We start from the raw sequence: 18,708 nt of genomic DNA, 5'->3' as shown, positions 1-18,708 counted from the left end.
CATGGCACCTTGGGCAAGTGTCTTCTACTATAGCCTCTGGCAGACCAAAGCGTTGTGAGCAGATTTGGTACACAGAAACTGAAAGAAGCCTGTTGTATATATATATATATATATATATATATATATATATATATATATATATATATATATATATATATACATATATATATATATATACATATATATATATATATGTATGTATGTGTGTGTATATATTTGTGTATGTGTGTTTGGCCCTCCAACATTGCTTGACAACTGATGCTGGTGTGTTTATGTCACTGTAACTTAGCAGTTCAGCAAAATATACCGTAGAATAAGTTCTAGGCTTACAAAGAATAAGCCCTGGAGTCGATCTACTTGACTAAAAGGCAATGCTACAGCATGGCTGCAGTCAAATGAGTGAAACAAGTAAAAGAAAAGAATAAAAGAATATATATATATATATTATTCAAAATAATTTCAACTCTATTTATATTCTTATAATATTAATGTAAGATATAGAATACATAGTATATACAGTAAAATGAAATGAAGTATTGATTGTCTTATTGAATAAATGAAATATTGAATATTAAATATTAAAGGACTAGTACACTTTCTTGCATTTTAGCAGTCTTCAAGGTCCCCAATGTCCTTGACTAATTTACTTATTTGTATGCAATCATACTAACTCATGTATATATAGATCTTGTGTTCATTTAGATGTAGGACTACTACTAGTGGAGGCATAATGGCCCAGTGGTTAGGGCAGCGGGCTCGCAGTCGTAGGATCGCGGTTTTGATTCCCAGACTGGGTGTTGTGAGTGTTTATAGAGTGAAAACACCTACTGTACTCTTTTGCCACAACCTTCTCTCACTCTTTCTTCCTGTTTCTATTGTACCTGTATTTCAAAGGGCCAGTCTTGTCACATTCTGTGTCACACTGAATCTCCCCGAGATCTACGTTAAAGGTACACATGTCTGTGGAGTGCTCAGCCACTTGCACGTTAATTTCACGAGCAGGCTGTTCTGTTGATCAGATCAACTGGAACCCTCATCGTCGTAACCGATGGAGTACCATGAGGACTACTACTGTGTGAGTTAGACTTTCACATAGATTATTATTATCTAATCACCTTCTTTATAGTGGTTAGTCAATCACACTACAGAACCTAATATTTATATTTGTGTTTATTTTATTCCACTATATATGTGTGTGTATGGATATATATATGTGTGTGTGTGTGTGTAAGAAATTAAAACGACAAGGGAATAAGAAATTATGTTGAAGTTTATGATGTAATTTCTTATTCCTTTGCCATTTCATTTTCATATTAATGCTCTGTACTCAACTGATGCTTTGCTCTGAAGGACATGTATACTGAGTTCTAACAATCGTTATGCCTAAATCAAATAATAAATATAAAATGTTTGTATGTATATATGTATGTATATATAATTAGAATGACAAAAATTCTATCAATATCACTTATATCTTTCTTTTGTAGATTGGTGAGCAATTCCCAAATGAATCTATATCTCTTTCAGTATTCAATAACCTAAGTCCTCACTGGACTTTTGATGACACCATACAGCTTAATTTTAAAGGAATATTAAATTTCAATATTCCTCTAAAGAATGGCCGTAATGTGTCAATATTCATGATTGAATTGGTAAGTTGTCATTTTATTTTGTTTTGTTTGTTTATATTTAATATCTTTTTTTCTATATATGTATCCATGCACACAACTTATTTTATTTTTTTAGCTCACACATTTTGACATAATGATTGCTTGTATGTATGTGAGTATGTGTGTATGTGTGTGTGTGTGTGTATGTGTATGTGTGTGTGTGTGTATATCTACATATATATAGTAATTTTGTACCTCAGTTACTGTATAAAATGATTTTTAATAGGTGCCTCTGTGGCAAGAAGTTTACTTCCCAGCCACATGGTTCCAGGTTCAATCCCACTGTATGGCAACTTGGGTGTCTTCTGTTATAGTCCTGGGCTGACCAAAGCCTTGTGAGTGGATTTAGTAGACAGAAACTGAAAGAAGCCTGCTGATATAAATACACACACACACACACGATAGGCTTCTTTCAGTTTCCATCTACCAGATCCACTCACAAGCCTGTGACCAGCCTGAGGCTATAGTAGAAACCACTTGCCCAGAGTGCTACATAGTGGGACTGAATCTGGTGCCCTGTGGTTGGGAAGCAAACTTCTTACCACACAGTCATACCTGTGGTTGTGATGATAAAATTAATATCAGCAATACATGTTTATCTTAATTAATTTGAAATTTCTGAGCCCAAGTCAGCTGGTATTAGCTATTCTATTTCAAACAGTTTAAAAAGTTTGGCAGTTACTAGTACAAGGAATAATTGAAGTAAAATAGTTCAGCAATGGATTGAACCTGTCTTTCAGAGTTAGTTTTCTGGCTGCCTAATTTTGCTGCTGTATGTCATTTTTCCACTACATATTTTTGTCTTCTTTGTTATCTTCTTCATCATCATTGTTCCCCCACTATCACCACCATTATTTTTACATCTGCTTTCCACATTGCTATGGATTAACAGGTTATCATAGTGTGAGTCAGTTCTTATTTCGAGTTGCTGCTCTTGTAGATGAGTTGGAAGAGCAAGGCACACTGTTACTTACCATTTTTGGCAAGATTTCTATGGTTGAATGCTTTTCCAAGCACCAATCATTTTATAGAGCCTATTGGGTACATTTTATTATAACAACAACATTAGAGAGATTATTTACGTACTCAACAAGACTAAAGGGTCTTTTAGACTTTATATAGTCTTCACTAATTTACCAAGTACTTTATAAAGTGTACTGGGTACATTTTGTTTGGTAGTAATATTTATTTTAATGAGTTGCTGCACTTTGATAGTAATGATAAATAATTTTTTTTTTTTTTCCTTTTCCACTGTATTTATTAATTTTCTAGTTATATGAAAAATATTGAAATGCAATTACAATAATGACATCTTTGATCTTGAAATTGACTGAAACTAAGTTCAAACCAATTCTCTTGTTTCAATACTACATTATTTGGTTCAAAGGAACCTTCAACACCTTACACTCAAGCAATTAAAATTCGAGTAGTCACAAACTATTGTAGCTTTTCATATTCTGCTTGCTTTTTTGGATATAATTTTTGTTCTAGCCTTTCTTTCTCTTATTAGCTTCCTCTCACATTCTCTTATGTGAAATATTTTTCTTCAGTGATGAAATCTAGAAAAACAACTTGTTCTACTATATTTTTGTAATTTCATTCACTTCAATGTAAAATAATAAAATATGTTGCCTCCTATCCTTCTTTCTCTCTTGTTAATAACTTCTAAACACTTTATCTCTCATTAGATGTCTGTTCTTCCTCTTTTAGAATTGTTTCGTTCTCTATTACAAATTACCTGGTGTCAAATGATATGCACATGGATTCATACAAATATGACTGACAGCATAATGTTTTAAAGAATAAATTACGAAGAAATATTACTCAAAGATGTAATCTACAAGAAAAACATTACTTAATTTAGTGTTATTTGATTTAGTGTTTAGCATTAAAAGGATAATCTGAAATGGTTATGTTGTGAGGATAAAACAACATCAGCCAATGATTAATATTATTGTAATTACAGGAAATAACGCCAGACATGTTTCAGTCTAGTTAAACTTCTTCAGCATAGTACAGATTTTACCATACTTGCTAAAGTAATGTTGAGAGATTCGTTGTACATAAGTAGATGTGAAAATTTGCATATTACTGAGAGAGGTTATGTTATCTTCAAATTTACTTTTCCATACAAAAAGCATTTATATTAGTTAGTTTAGAGGTAGTGGTTCTTCCCTTGGGTGGTAGCACCTCCTTGGGAGCATTAATGGCCCATAAGTGGGTGGCATATGTCAAAAGGGGTTACTATGGAGGTGTTGGGCGTTTTCTTTAGAAATCAAATATTTTAACCAGATACAACACTTGCATTTTAAGCACATTAAAAAAAACAAAAACTTTAAAGCAGTTAAAATATAAATAGGACATTGTATTATCAGCGAGCAAAAACATGACCGATTGCACACCAAGGTTCAATATAATTTCATTATATAGCCCTTGTAAGGCAGCAAGCTGACAGCAACTGATTTAGGGCCAATTATTGATCTCATGATTTATTATTAGGAAAACTTTACAATGATTTTATTTGTTGTTTGTAAATCATCAATGAAACATTTGTTTATATCAAAACTAAGGTTTATCCAACTTCTTATTTTCATTTCATTCTTTGTTACAGGATTTAAAAGCACACATGAGTGCTGTCATTAAGGATAGTAGACTTTATTCACAAATTGTCAAATTTACGTAAGTTTAACATTAACCCTTTCATTATCATATTTTTGTTGAAACACACTGCTGTTTTTTTTAGCTACTTTTGAAAATAATGAATTTAGTAAAAACAACCTTCTCGTTATTAAGCTAGTGTCTGGAACATAAATCAGTGTAAAATTTTGATGGAAGGTTTTAATTAAAATCACTTTAAATCAGAAAGTTTGTATCTTAGAACCAGGGGCTTTTTGAGATGGGTTGATTTGAAAAGAGTTAAAGAGCTACAAAAAAAAAAAAAAAAAAGTGCAAAGAGGGTTTATTTTATTATTTCTTTTCTTTTTTTTTTTAGAATGTTGTATTATTGAAATATACTTCATGAAAATTCATTATGAATGATAGAAATATTGGTTGAAATAATTTAACTCTTTAGCATCTAAACTGGCCATATCTGGCCCAAATATTCTACTTGCTGTATGTTCAAACTGGTCAAATCTGGCTTTTCACACCTTCTCCATAATAATATTAAAAAAAACAAGCAACCACATCATTGAAATCCTGGGGCTACAAAATAATGATCGTTAAGTCAAACAATGTGAATAAATAAGCATTACATTTGACAGAGTAATCTGAATGCTAAAGGGTTAAGGTTGATGTAGTTAAACTATTTTCTTGCAAGCAATATGTGGTTGTATGACAATGTAATTCTATGGAGTAATATATCTGCGAAATTCTACTTTGTATCATAGTACAATGATGTGAGAGAAGATATTTAAAAATAAAATAAAGCAATTATATATATATGAATAAATATGTTTTTTGCTCAGGTACATAATATAGACAATTGAATTAACCATAGTGTATTATTGATACTAGGGTGATGAATTGGCTGAATTATTAGTGCAAGATAAAATGCCTTGTGGTATCTTATATCTGTTCCAACTCTCTATGCTCTGAGTTCAAATCCTGCTGAGGTCAACTTTGTCTTTCATCCGAAGTACCAATTCAGGGCAATGGATTCTCAGAATTGTTATTGCATTGGATGGCTTTCCTTGCAGTATCAGTTCCATCCCTGTGCGTTCTGGGTTTAAATGGTACTCTGTCAGCTAAAAGATGGTGATACTTGTGCCAGGTGTTGCAACTGACAGATAGTATCAGCAGTTTGAAACATGGTTTCCTTTGATTTTTAAAAAATTAATCAAGTTTTGTCATTGCTTTAGACTCCTTCTTTTGGAAACATCTACATAGTATCTAATCAAAAGAATGTGGAAGCCAGTACATGGTCACTCTGCTTGCCAGAAATAGCAGCTCAAGTTCCTATAATCTTAAAAAAAGAAGAACATTTGAATAATATAGTCTTGGATATACTGTATGAAAATAAGATGGAATGGTCATGATTAGTATACTTTGATTATAGGTTTGCTTGATCGTAGCTGACATGGGCTAAACAATAGTAAATGAATATTATACAGAAATAGTAGAAAGCATGCTAGACTAAGTACAATCAGTCATCATTCACTAATTGTTTTAGAGAACTATGTTGTCAATAATAAAAGACATAGGATACAATCTAATCCTCTCACCCATGACCCAGTGAAACATCGAAGATGTGACCACTGGGGAGAGAGAGAGTGGGGCTGCACCAGTACCTGACTGGTACTCATTACAGCTGAGTAGATTGGAGCAGTGTAAGATGAAATGCCTTTCTTAGGGACACAATGTGATGCTTGATCCAGGAATTGAGCCTGCAACATGATGATCATGGGCCAAACACCCTAACCACTAGGCCATGTCCCTTCACAATGCTAAGACTAAATAGAATATTTATTCAATATCCCTATAAGCTCTGAATTTAGATGCTAGTGAAGTCAATTTTACTTTGCATCCCTTTAGGTGTAGTAAGATAAATATGAGTGAAATACTGGAATCAATACAATAAATTATTGATTTTGGACTTTATCCCCCCAAAAATCAGTTTATATATAAATTGATCAGACGTGAAAGGTTCATGCTTTCATTTCTTTTTATATATCTCACACTAGAAACTTCCCAGACATTTTAGTTTTTTTGAAAATTGATGTTTACACACAATCTCCAGTTTTTTCCAAGATTAGTTTGTGACAGGGGACAGGATATAAATCTGATAAAGCACAAATTTATCTGATGTCTATATTTCTTATCATTTGCAAATCTCATTTTCTTTTTTTTTTCTTTTTCCAGTTTCAAAACAATTAATAGGAAAAATAGTTTATATGGTGAAAATTTCAATGTGAGTTTATTTAATTTATAACATGTCTACATTTCTGATATGAATTATTGGTGTGATAATTTAAATTTCCTGAACTATTAACCTCATCTGTTTTTATGTTTTCATTTGGCCAATCGTTGCTTAATTTCAGATGCCATATTTCTGCACACATATGCTCTCTGATGGTGGTGAAGTGGCTGAGTTATTAGATGCTAGATAAAATACCTCACAAATTTGTTTTGGCTCTCTGTAGCGTGATTTCAAATCTTGCTGCAGTCAACTTTGCATTTCATCCTTTCAGGGTCAGTAAAAAACTACTGATTCAAGGTGGTAGATTGATGAATCTGTTAAAGAGTCAGGCAAAATACCTTATGGTGTCTGCTACAATCCTTTCTGTTCTGACAGCAACACCTGCAGTGACACTAACGCTAAGCTGTATTGGCCTTAGTATGTGGCCTTTGCCTTGAATAATATCAGTGCTATGCAGAGTGAAAACTTGAATGCATGGGCAGCTTGTCAACTTTCCTTAATAAAATCCCATCCCTGCTTGCACATACATGTGCAGATGTAGTATTAATTTTGGCTGACAGAAGCCTCTCTACATTCTCTAACTCTTTGGTATTTAAACTAGCTCTATCTGGCCTAAATATTCTATCTGTTTTATATTCAAACTGACCAGATCCAGCCACCCCTATCCTACAATGTCATCCTAAAAGTAACAATCATTGAAATCTTAAGCCATGAGTTAATGCTTGATTAATTAAAAACAATGAATAAATAAGCATTACATTTGAAAGAGTAATCTGAATGCTAATAGGCTAAGCTGGGTTTGAACTAAGAAATTTGAATTTTTGAATCAGAGGTTAAACATTCTTAACTCTTCCTTAACTGCTATGGAACAATGGTAGACAGATTAAATATGCGTGTGCATGTGTGTGTAATGGAATATTGATAAGATAAGCACAAGATGTGAAATTAATAGTTTGGAAAATTTATTTCATCCTTCTCCTTTTCTTGTTCTTTTTCTTCTGATCCAGTCAAACCATTTAACCTATTCTGTCATGGATGATGAATAATAAAAGATGACTCTGATGATGATTTCTGTTGAAATACACTGCTTTTATCATCATCATCATCATTTAACGTCCGCCTTCCATGCTAGCATGGGTTGGATGATTTGACTGAGGACTGGCGAACTAGATGGCTGCACCAGGCTCCAATCTGACCTGACAGAGTTTCTACAGCTGGATGCCCTTCCTAACGCCAACTGCTCTGAGAGTGTAGTGGGTGCTTTTACGTGTCACCGGCACAAGGGTCAGTCAGGCAGTACTGGCAACGGCCACACTCAAAATGGTATTTGTTACATGCCACCTGCACAGGAGCCAGTCCAGCGGCACTGGCAACGACCTCACTCGAATGTTTCTTCTTGTGCGACGCTGGTAACGATCATGCTCAAATGGTGCGGTGCTATTTATGTGCCAAAAATTTAGTAAAATAACTTTGTCCTTATTAAGCTGGGATTTAGAACATATATTAACATGAAATATTGATGGAAGGGTTTGATTTGAATCACTTTGAAACAGAAAGTTTGTGTCATTGTACCAATGGTGGTTTTTAGCAGGTTGATATCATAAGAGTTAAACATTAATATGATAAACAGTCTTTATTATAGGAAGTTAAAGTACAACATCTTACTGTCTTTCTTTGTATAAAGAAGACAATGAATCATCTCTTCACTTCTAAAATACTGTCTTATAATAATAATAATAATAATACATAATATATATATATATACTAGACTATCGCGACCCGTTGAGTCAATGGGAAAGTCTGAGTTTCCCAGTAATGGAGTTTTGCTTTGTGGTTTTTTCCTTTTCCAGGTTATATTGCATACTTTTAATGCAATATAACCTGTTTAAAGAAAGCTAGAATATAAATACTTATTGTACAAACAACTTACATTTTTGAAATCACATTCACTTAAAAATATTTCTAAATGATTAAAATATTGTTTAACAAAAGGGAAAATAGAAACATTTTTCGTTGTCAAGTCACTGTAAGAGTTACTTCCCTTTCAAGATCAAGTTAATTTCGGAGACATTTCCTATTATGCACCGTTTTGGGCATTTATACCTCAAAAACCCTTAATATCTTCACAAATACTTATCCAATTTATGTGAAATTTGTTTCATTCCACTGGTGTTTACATTTCAGGGGAAGCTTAATTCATAGTATTTTCCTATTATGTGCCAGTTTGTGAGTAACATTGCAAGCAAGCAAGCAAGAGTCAATCTGACATTTAATGTATTATAGATATATAGATATAGATATATATTAGTGAAGCACATAGCAATGTTACCTTGGAAAAATCTATCAGCCTGTTCAGGGGATAGGATTGATGTTTTTTTTCATTCACTTAGCTGATTCTTGGCTAGATTGGAACTAAGTATCGTATCTCTTCAGTCCACCGATCTCAGGAACATTTGCATTTGCATACTATGTTTGTTGGTCAATAAAGTGATGATTGAATGGTGATATGTTGTATTTTTCATCTAAACACATTGGAAAATACACTTAATATTGGCAAATACTCAGTTACTATATTTCTGTGTTCATTCATGCATTTTTTCATAACCATGGCTATTTTAATTCTTCAAATATTTTTTTTCTTTTTTGTCATCTTTTCAGTTCTATCCATTAACAAATTTGGTTATCAAGAAGTACGTGATTCCTCGAATCAATGGTATGGACTTAAATAAGTTTATAATTAATAAACACTTTCAATATCTTTCATTTTCTTTAATGGAGAAGAGTATTGATAGACTTAGTCTCTAAAGTATTAAAGACACACATATTTTTGATTTTTATCTTCAGATCAAGGAAGGATTGGAATTCCTTTAGTTATGATGAGTGGCACTATGGTTGTAAATACAGAATTAAAAATACAGAAGGTGAGTTTCATTTCTACTGTGCTAATTCTGAAAAATAATTCTTGGAATTAAATAATTTGTGTGTGTGTGTGTACACACACACACACTAATCTAAGATTGAATGCAAAACATATTTGTTCTTTAGCTCTAGGCGAGTTCTGAGAAGGACTTTGACCAAAAACATTCTGGCCCATGACTATCTTATTCTTTCTCAGAAATTGCATATCTAGGACTACATTTCCCAGTGTGACATCCTCCTCTTCCTGATAGTAGCATGTAATTTGGGGGTGATTTGACTGCTATTTCTTGTAGGTTAAGTGACCATGTAGAGACTCCATCATTGGCATATGTATTTTGAAACTAAATCTAGATGCAAAGAGAAATGATATTTTGAAACAAAAGCACCATTTGCTCCTGTTTGACTATTTTTCAAATGAGATTTGTGCTTGCATCAACACTTTATTTTAAAAATACAATACAATATTTAAAACAGATAGAAGAGAAGTTAGCAGGATTCTTCAAACATTTCTTAACTTTGTTTGGAGTTTGGAGAAAGGGCCAGTGCAAATGGCCTTTGCAGACCATTCTAGACCAGTTGAGACTGATGCCATTAATGTTTCTCTTGAATGTTTGTAAGACAAAATCTGTGCGCAAGGAGAAATTTTCACAGGCTGATGTTCTGGGAAGAAAAGACCAAGTATAGTGATGAATGTATGGCTTGAAGAAGTGGGGATAGTTGGTTTCAAAAAAATGGTGAGAAGAGGAGAAATAAGAAGTGTTTGAATAGAGATGACATGAGCCCAGCTAGTTCCAAGGTGCAGAGGATGTTATCGTATCAATAACAAAGGCAGAGAGAGAGAGAGTGAGAGAGGAGACGGTGCTTGTAATCTTTGGTTTTTAAGTTGACTGACTTTGAGAGCCATGCAGTACACTCTGCAATGTGGTAGGTGTTAGCAGGAACAATGGCTGTTAAAACTAAGGTAAAAATGAAATATACAAGTAAGATATGATCTTCTGGCTTGTCTAAGAAGGCAGTGCCTTCAAACAAGAACTGACTTGGAATGTGAAGCTTTGTCCACTTAATACCAACAGAGAAATTGGACATAAAATTGTGGTAACAATGGTGATGATGCTATGTATTTATAGATTTATTCAAAGCTGACAATTCATTCTGTTGTTACTAAGAGTTTCTCACTTTGATATGCTTGTTCAGGCAACCAAAATATCTTTTTGTTACTTGCTAGAATAATCAAAAGTTAATTAAGTGTGTACATATAATGTTTGTGAACAATATTAAACATTATTATTCATTGTAATTTTTTTTCCACAGCATACACTGACTCTTGGTACAGATTTCGAGATCAAGCATCTATGAGCTTTTTTCACATGAAGATCACCTCTACAATAGACAAGAATGTTTCTGTAGAAGTTGATTTTTACTTATCATCCGAGATGATGCAATTTTATTCTAGGCTCAACTTCAGAATGGTTCCTGATTATAAACGTATCTATATATGAGTGTGCGCGTATATACATATATGGAACACAAACATATACACATGATGGATATCATGCTGAAAAAGGTTGTGATGAATTTTTCCGGTTTTGGCCAATAAAAGTTACCTCCCTTTAATGAACGCTTACCAAGTTTGAAACTTTAGTATAGTGAGGAAAGATAAATTAAAATAAAAAGAAAGAAAAAAAAAACCAAAATGTTTTATTTCTTTTATTGAATGTATTTTAAAATGAACTTTCTTTCCATAGCTGAGAAAAATATCTTTCTTTCAAAAATTAGTTTTAAATAATATCATAATGCAAAAAAATAAGGCTAAAGTATTTTTGTCAAATTTTCAAAACGATTTTAGTTAAGGAAATAATTTATAGCTTGGATTCTGGGCTGTTTTTATGGTTTTTACTTTCCCGAGCTGTTCTTCAGAAAGTGTGTTTAATTTTGACCGTTTAACACAGTTTGGTGGTGTTTTCAATATTATTTCATCATCACTGCTGTCATCTTCCAATAAATATAAACTGTTATTTCGAGATGATGCAGATGGAGTATTACTGAGTATCCAGCAGTCAGGGTGTGCAGAAATGGTCTCATCGTTCACATAGTTTTCATCAGAAGCAGAAATCGTAAAAGAATCATCAAGGGTTTTAAAATGAAGGGCAATGTTCTTGTTAAATGGTTTATTATGATTATTTTCCCAAAACATGATATTGTTGTCATTAATCCTTTGACCTTCATTTCTCTCATTCAGTGTCTGACTGTTATTGGATTCTTTCTTAATTACATGCCTGCTTTTCATTCTTATAGCACTTGGTAAATTTTCCTGCTGAGACTGAAGAAATGTAAAAAAAAAAAAAAAGACCCAGAGTTAGTAAAAAAAAAAAAAATGCACGTTGGCATGCTTGTTGGTAGCTTGCAAATTAGAAACCAAAAGATATTTTTGATAACTTAAGAAATCTTGAAACCATCCAACTTACCATGTCTTAATATTGTAAAAGACAAACAACCAAGTACTAAATAATACTGAAGTGAAGAAATTACATTTTTTTTATTAAGTTAACCCTTTTGTTACCAACCCGACTGAAACTGGCTCTGAGTACAAATGTCTTGTTTTCATAAGTTTTGAATTAAAATCTTCCACCAAACCTTTGTCACAATTTATGTTCCTAACACTAGCTGAATGATAATTAAGCTATTTTACGAAATTCTTTGTTATATTTAAAGTAATTGAAAGAAACACAGAGCATCCCAAAATAAATACAGTAACGAAAGGGTTAAACTATTTTTATTACAAATTTTCAAAATTATTCTTTAAATTTTTCCCACTGAGATTTTAGGCTGTTTTTATGATCTTATCTTTTCTAAATTGCTCTTGATTTTATTCATGTTGACTCTCTTTGATTTAATAGTAAAAACTAAAATAAAATCAAAATTGAGCTATAGGAAAGCTGTGGATCAAAAAAATGATATTTAATAGAAGAAAAAGGAAAGTTTGTTGAGAGAGAGAGAGGAGGGGAGAAGAGAAGTGTGTGTGAGCGAGAGAGAGAGAGAGAGAGGAGGGGAGAAGAGAAGTGTGTGTGAGCGAGAGAGAGAGAGAGAGAGAGGAGGGGAGAAGAGAAGTGTGTGTGAGCGAGAGAGAGAGAGAGAGAGGAGGGGAGAAGAGAAGTGTGTGTGAGCGAGAGAGAGAGAGAGAGAGAGAGTTTAAAGTAGCTAGCTAGTTATCAATGTTATTTTCTAGTGCTATATAGTGTTGAAGGCAGTTGTTATTTATCTCCAGATCACTGACTGAGCAGTCATTGCTAACTCATCTTTATGTGTAGTCAGGTACTATATTGACTAATCTCCCCTCCATAGGTTTTTACTGGATCTCAGCTGGCCTGTGGCTAAACAAGAAGTACATAAAACAAAATAAATATAACACCTAACAACAGAGATGGGACCATTCAAAAAGGAATGTATATTTTTAAAAAAGAAAGAAGCCTCCCATAAAACGGAGATAATGGAAAACAGAAATTACAAAATATTGGTCAGTCTAATTGTAAATGTAGAAAACTATTCTTTTAGAAAACGGTTATATTTTCTTTTGTACAAAACAGAAGAGAAGTGGAATTAGTACCCATGTACTTTGAAGTCTCCCTGGGACTTGTGACATTGCTGTTGTTAACATTCAGTTTTAACACTTGTCGGTTAGTGTCTAGGAAACAATGTAAGCAGGGAAAGAATTCTTGAGGGTTTTAGTTCTAGTGTTTGAAGTGCAGAGTCTGGAAGGCGATGAGGGATAGCAAAAGTGACAAACAAGTCTGGGAACAAACTAATTTGTGGTGAACAGTGTTCTGAATGGAATGAGACAATTCGGTGCAGCTGTTTCAATGCTGATTATTTGGCATGGCTGACTGGACATTTAGCCTGATTTGGGTAACATTTCTTTTTGGCTCTCAAGGCAAACACACACATATGTGCATGCAGAAACTTACATATATAGATAGAGTGAAAAAAGACATTGTATTACATTATTAATTGAACATAAATGACATTAACACTTTCCCTATCCTCATATACATAGACAGAGAAATATGTTTACATACATAAAGAGATAGATAGAGGGTGAGAGACAGACATTAAATTGTCTGATGTCAAATAAGTTAGTGTTCAATCAGTGATGTCTAACAGGCAGCACCAAAACATCTCATGCTGTTATGAGGGGCAAAGGTGCATTGTCAAAAGAGAATAAAGAAATGGCTTGTCTGTGAGAAAGTGGTAGAATTGTGCTGCACAACAGCCTTTGTTTGGATACAATCTAGATTGTGCATATATCAGCAACAGTACAATCCCTTTGATGTGAGTAGGACTCAAATGTGGGTCTTGTACCTTGGTACTGTTTGCAACAGATCAGAGCTAAAGAATTTCCTAGCTCCAAATAACAAGTCAAATCTTTGAGATATAGTTTTAATAAGTGATAACAAACACACACACACACACACATATGATGATGATGAGGAATCTCCCATTTAAGATGATGTATTATGAGTGTTCAGTTTCTTGCTGAAACACTGAGTAACAATTTGTAAAGTCTTTCCAGCTTCATTCAAATATTATTTTACTATATCTCTGCTATTTGAGTGCTATTTTTTCCACCTTGTCTTGAACTTATGCGCTCACATGCTTATGTGTGTGGGTGTATATATATATATATATATATATAAAACCTGAAGTGCAGTTAGTTTCTGGCCATCTCAGCCTCTGTTGTACCATTAATGTTATAGCTAATTGCACTGAAAAGTGGGTTCAGAGCTGTGAAACACTTCATCCGTTCAAAGCAAATTTACACACAGGAACTCCGTGAGTTTTTAGAACATTTGCATGAACATTCCAAGTTAAGGAAGTGGTCTTACTTGATCATGAGTTGAGTTCTGTTCCCTTCCATTTCATCTATACATACACATGTGGTGGCTGTTGATTTAAGGAAACTAATTTTCCATTGACTTTTAAAATTGCTGACACAATCTTACTATCTGTGGATTCCAATCCTTGGCAGTGATATCACCTTTTTCTATGTTGGGTTGGTATTTGAACTCAGAATGAACAGAGCGAAAATAGATGCTGTAAGACATCCTGCCCATTGCCAACTCACTACTCTGGACTGCTGAAAGTTTGAAAAGCAAAGTTGACTTTGTCAGGATTTGAACTTAGAACCAGTCCTGTAAGGCATTCTAGACACAAGACCACTTATAGATATGTTTGTGGCTTAGAGGAAGAGAGACTGTATGCATAATCATTTCTGCATGTCCTCTGAAACTGATGTAGGAAGGAGAAAGAACCATCACTCCTGGGTTATTCACAGACCTGCTCTGAATGCTTACAACAGAGTGGATTCCATTAATGGTACCACATGTTTCCTAAAAGTGTGCTGTAATGGGACCATTATACTGTTGAAAGAGATTACATTGTTATGTCCTAATTGAAGGATGTACACAATATCTCGGCTTATAGATTCTTCCAATCCAAGACGTAGGAGATATGAAGAATCTAGCCAGACATCTTAGCTAGAAGATTCACATGTCAGACATGGTAAGTTTTCCTGATGTCAAGTGCAATGTTATTACTTTCACTAAAGTTTTCAGCTGTGAGGGATCATTCGGAAGCGATATACAAGAACAAGAAGTTACTGAACAACATATTTTACAAGACTGAAATGAAGCCTTCAGTTGTCTGATGAGAAGTACTTACAGACTACCAAATTAGAAAAAGATAACTTTGTGACATTAGAGATATATAATTGCTTTTACTGGTAATAAGTGATGTAATAGTGATGGTGGCATTGATAGTAAAGACCAAAAACAAATACTTTTTACATGGCTAAAGTTAATGCTTCATTAATTTGGGGCTAAAAGTAATTTTAGAATGATAATGCGAGACTAGTGTCAAAAATAAAACAAACAAAATGAATAGTAAGCTACTTGGGTTGACTATATCACTTATAAACCATTCTCTAACAAAAATACCTATTGTCTGCCCTGATAAAGGTGGAAAAAAGAGTTAGTACATCAGTTGATCAAAATATTTTGAAGTATCCAGTTATGTCCCTTTATGTTTTGAATTGAAATCACAACATGACTACAGCTGAAATACATTTGATCAGAGGTCTGTTCAAAGTGTGCATGGTTACTATGAGTAGACGTATCTTTTTTCAAGGAAGAAGACACAGTATCGAGCTAGTATCCCTCTCAAATGAAACACAATACTGCAAGATATCAAAGTAACATGGATATGATCACAGATGTGTATGTTTGGTGCACTGTATAAAATGCAGGAGCATTAGTAGTATTCTTCTGTTGTACATTCACAGACCACTAAGTATTTTTTTTTTCCAACATTAAATAGATGAGGCACATCTTTCATTTCAGGTACAGAAATATTTATAGTGACAATAAACTTTTCTTATCAAGTCAATTAGTGTATTAGAATGAAACTGAAGAAAACAGTATTTAAAAAGTAGGTTAGATATAATTTCAAAAGTTGTTAATATTTCATTCCTCAATAGGAAAAAATCACAAATGTTACTCAAAAATCTTAGAATTTGAAATACTTGTCAACAGGCTTTTCCTTATTTGTGAGAATGAAATCACACACATGTACAAGCTGTTTTGGGTAAATTTGACAGTATGCATAAAAGGAAAAGAAAATATAATATCCCATCCAAAAGTAAAAGTATTTTAAGGAATCAAAAAGAATTACTAGATTATGGTTGGGAGATAACAGTTAACTCAAAGTTGCCACCATCAGCGCCTCAAGATAACTCTGGAATCTGGTGAATGCATTCCTCACTGCATCCTTGAGAAGACCTCTGAAAGCCTCCTCGATCTCGGCCTTGGAATTTCAGGCAGAGCAGAAGGTCTTTCTTAACTGTGCCCCACACATTGTAATCCATGAGATTACAATTGGGGGAATTAGGTCAGAAATTCTCTGATAATCACTTCTGATTCTTTCTAGAGGTATGGCAAAGAGCTGAAACCTGCTGTCACACATATGTCCTTCCATCAACAATCCTCTACAACCAGGGATTGACTAGTCTCCAGTAGCTTAACATGCCATCTGAATTGAGCCTAAGGCTGTGTGGAGTCAGAACACCTGCTGGCTACAGCTTTCCCTGTCACATTTTACAGTGTTCACAGAGCATTAACTAGCAATGATGTTGATATCATGATACCTGGTAAGAATCATCATGATACAGGGAATTCTTTTCCAATATTCAGATGGCTTCTAGTTTCCCATTCAGTTAACTTTTTCTCAACTGTAACTTTAATCATTATGTTCTCCAATACATCAACCTTAAAAAATTAAATTGTCAAATTTAACTCAAACACACACTCTTTCATATATATATATAATTATATAGAGCTGTAATGTGTAATGAAGGCAAGTTAGAAATGTTAAGTAAGAAAGATATAATTTGGTTAATCAGTGAGAGTAAATAAAATGATTTGAGATCCTACTTGCTCAAAAACAAGTGTGTCAAGTTATGATCTTATTTCATGGTTGAACTTTGGTTTGTAGAAAGTAGATCCATCTGAGAAGATATATACTCCAACAGCATGAAAACATCTAAAATTTATAAAAGAATCATAAGGATATGTGCTAAGTTAAGGTTTCACTGCCATTAAACAGATCAACTAATGATATTTCTTGACATAAAATCCATATATAGGAGCTTGTTGTACAGCTAAGAGACATATAAAATGAACAGCTTCTAGACTGCTTGAAAGAAAGTGTTTTATACATAGTAGCTCAGTAAGCTATACTAATTATGAATTGTTGTTCTAACCCAACTTTCTGTTAAATTACACTATTTTCTTAAAATACAGTTTGAAGAGTCAAAAGTTTGGACAGTTAGGGATGCTTGACCTCACAGTCTCTGATGAATTTTTCTGGCAACTATAAGCATAACATTACCAAAATTGCATTACAAATGTAAAGTTACCTCTTTGAAGGCAATGGCCAGACATGACCCTGTGGTTATGAAATTTGTTTCTCAATCACATGGTCCTGAGTTCAACAACACTGAAGAGCATCATGACAAGAAATAGTATACCACAACCTTACAGGTGAGATTGAAGAGATAAGAACTTTGTCCATTGTACTTAGATGGGACACTAATGCAATTTAACAGTATTACCTGGTCTTTTGGCACCTTCAATGAAATTTACTCTGATGCAAGTCTTGGTTTCTTCCTCCATTCTATACAAAAGGGTGTAGGCATTGCTATTCCAACACTGACTACTAGAACCATAAAAAAATAATTTCAAGCCAAGTGAAATCGTAGTTGTGGGAGATACTGGTGTCACACAATTGGCACATAAAAGCACCAATTACACTCTTGGAGTGGTTGGCATTAGGAAGGTCATAGAAACCATGCCAAATCAGACTGGGAGTCTGGTGCAGCCCTGGTCAAACCATCCAACCCATGCTGGCATAGACAACAGATGTTAAATGATGATGATGATGACTGCTATACTCCACATATCAAGAACAGTGTAGCTGCTACTAGATTCTAGGTTCAAGTAAAAAGAAAGCCTTCCTGTTCAGCAGTTCTTTGCTAACAAGCTACAACTACAAGCCTATCAATGTGCTTAGTTTCCTCCCTCCTACTGCAGCTACGAATCCTGCTTACAACCTAGCCAATCAAGCACTCTCTGCCTCTTGCAACTCCTCATGGAGCTCACTCTTCTCTATACTGAATCTCTTCTTTCCAAAGGTGTATCCCACTGAAGCTTCCACTATGTTTTCACTATAGATATCCACTAGAAGTTCAAGCTGAATATCAACCCCATTACAACTCACCAGTTGGGAATGTCTAGATGAACTATGGACACTGTCTACAACTATCCATATAAAAAAAAAAAAACCCTTCAATAAAATGAGTAAACTCAAATAGTCAAATTCACTTTCAGAAAACCAAAAAAATAGTATAATTGAAGAACCCCAGAGACTGCAATGCCCCCTAGTTAAAATTTAAAAATTCAACAAAATCCCTTAAAATATCAGCTTAACAGCAATCGTCATACCAGAGGTTCATTTAAACAAATAAAAGCCATTTCAGCACATTATTATGACCCAATAAATTTTGAGATTTGTAAAATTGCCCAAGTTTTTCTATAGTAGTTTGACTTGGACAATTTTACAAAAAAAGTTGTTAAAAAAGTTAAAGAGAAGAAA

The 18,708-nt window shown here is 33.8% G+C and overlaps 2 protein-coding genes across 3 annotated transcripts in view; one reads left to right on the top strand and one right to left on the bottom strand.

The window, feature by feature from the left end:
• Positions 1–11,201, top strand: part of LOC106878585 (bactericidal permeability-increasing protein) — a 64,841-nt gene extending 53,640 nt beyond the window's left edge. For both annotated transcript variants that reach the window (XM_014927838.3, XM_014927845.3), the window contains exons 10-15: positions 1,488–1,652; positions 4,282–4,349; positions 6,531–6,579; positions 9,247–9,301; positions 9,433–9,509; positions 10,819–11,201. In XM_014927838.3, coding sequence (XP_014783324.1) covers positions 1,488–1,652; positions 4,282–4,349; positions 6,531–6,579; positions 9,247–9,301; positions 9,433–9,509; positions 10,819–10,863 — 459 coding nt within the window. In that variant the 3' untranslated portion in view covers positions 10,864–11,201. The remainder of the gene's footprint in view (positions 1–1,487; positions 1,653–4,281; positions 4,350–6,530; positions 6,580–9,246; positions 9,302–9,432; positions 9,510–10,818) is intronic.
• A 32-nt stretch (positions 11,202–11,233) lies between these two features.
• Positions 11,234–17,099, bottom strand: LOC149136014 (uncharacterized). The gene is made up of 2 exons (XM_089350591.1): positions 16,989–17,099; positions 11,234–11,827 (listed from the first exon to the last, which is right to left on the bottom strand). The coding sequence occupies exon 2, from the start codon at positions 11,792–11,794 to the stop codon at positions 11,354–11,356; it is 441 nt and encodes a 146-aa protein (XP_089206717.1). The 5' UTR covers positions 11,795–11,827; positions 16,989–17,099; the 3' UTR covers positions 11,234–11,353.
• Between the last annotated feature and the right edge of the window lie 1,609 nt (positions 17,100–18,708).

The sequence above is a fragment of the Octopus bimaculoides genome, chromosome 4 (assembly GCF_046866305.1).
Source record: "Octopus bimaculoides isolate indiv1 chromosome 4, ASM4686630v1, whole genome shotgun sequence".
Lineage (NCBI taxonomy): Eukaryota > Metazoa > Mollusca > Cephalopoda > Octopoda > Octopodidae > Octopus > Octopus bimaculoides.
Note: the sequence above shows the minus strand (reverse complement) of the source record. Positions and strands in the feature narration are given on the sequence as shown.

Bases quoted from the DNA above. Each gene is read 5' to 3' on its own strand.
- LOC149136014 (XM_089350591.1), bottom strand. From the start codon at position 11,794: ATGAAAAGCAGGCATGTAATTAAGAAAGAATCCAATAACAGTCAGACA.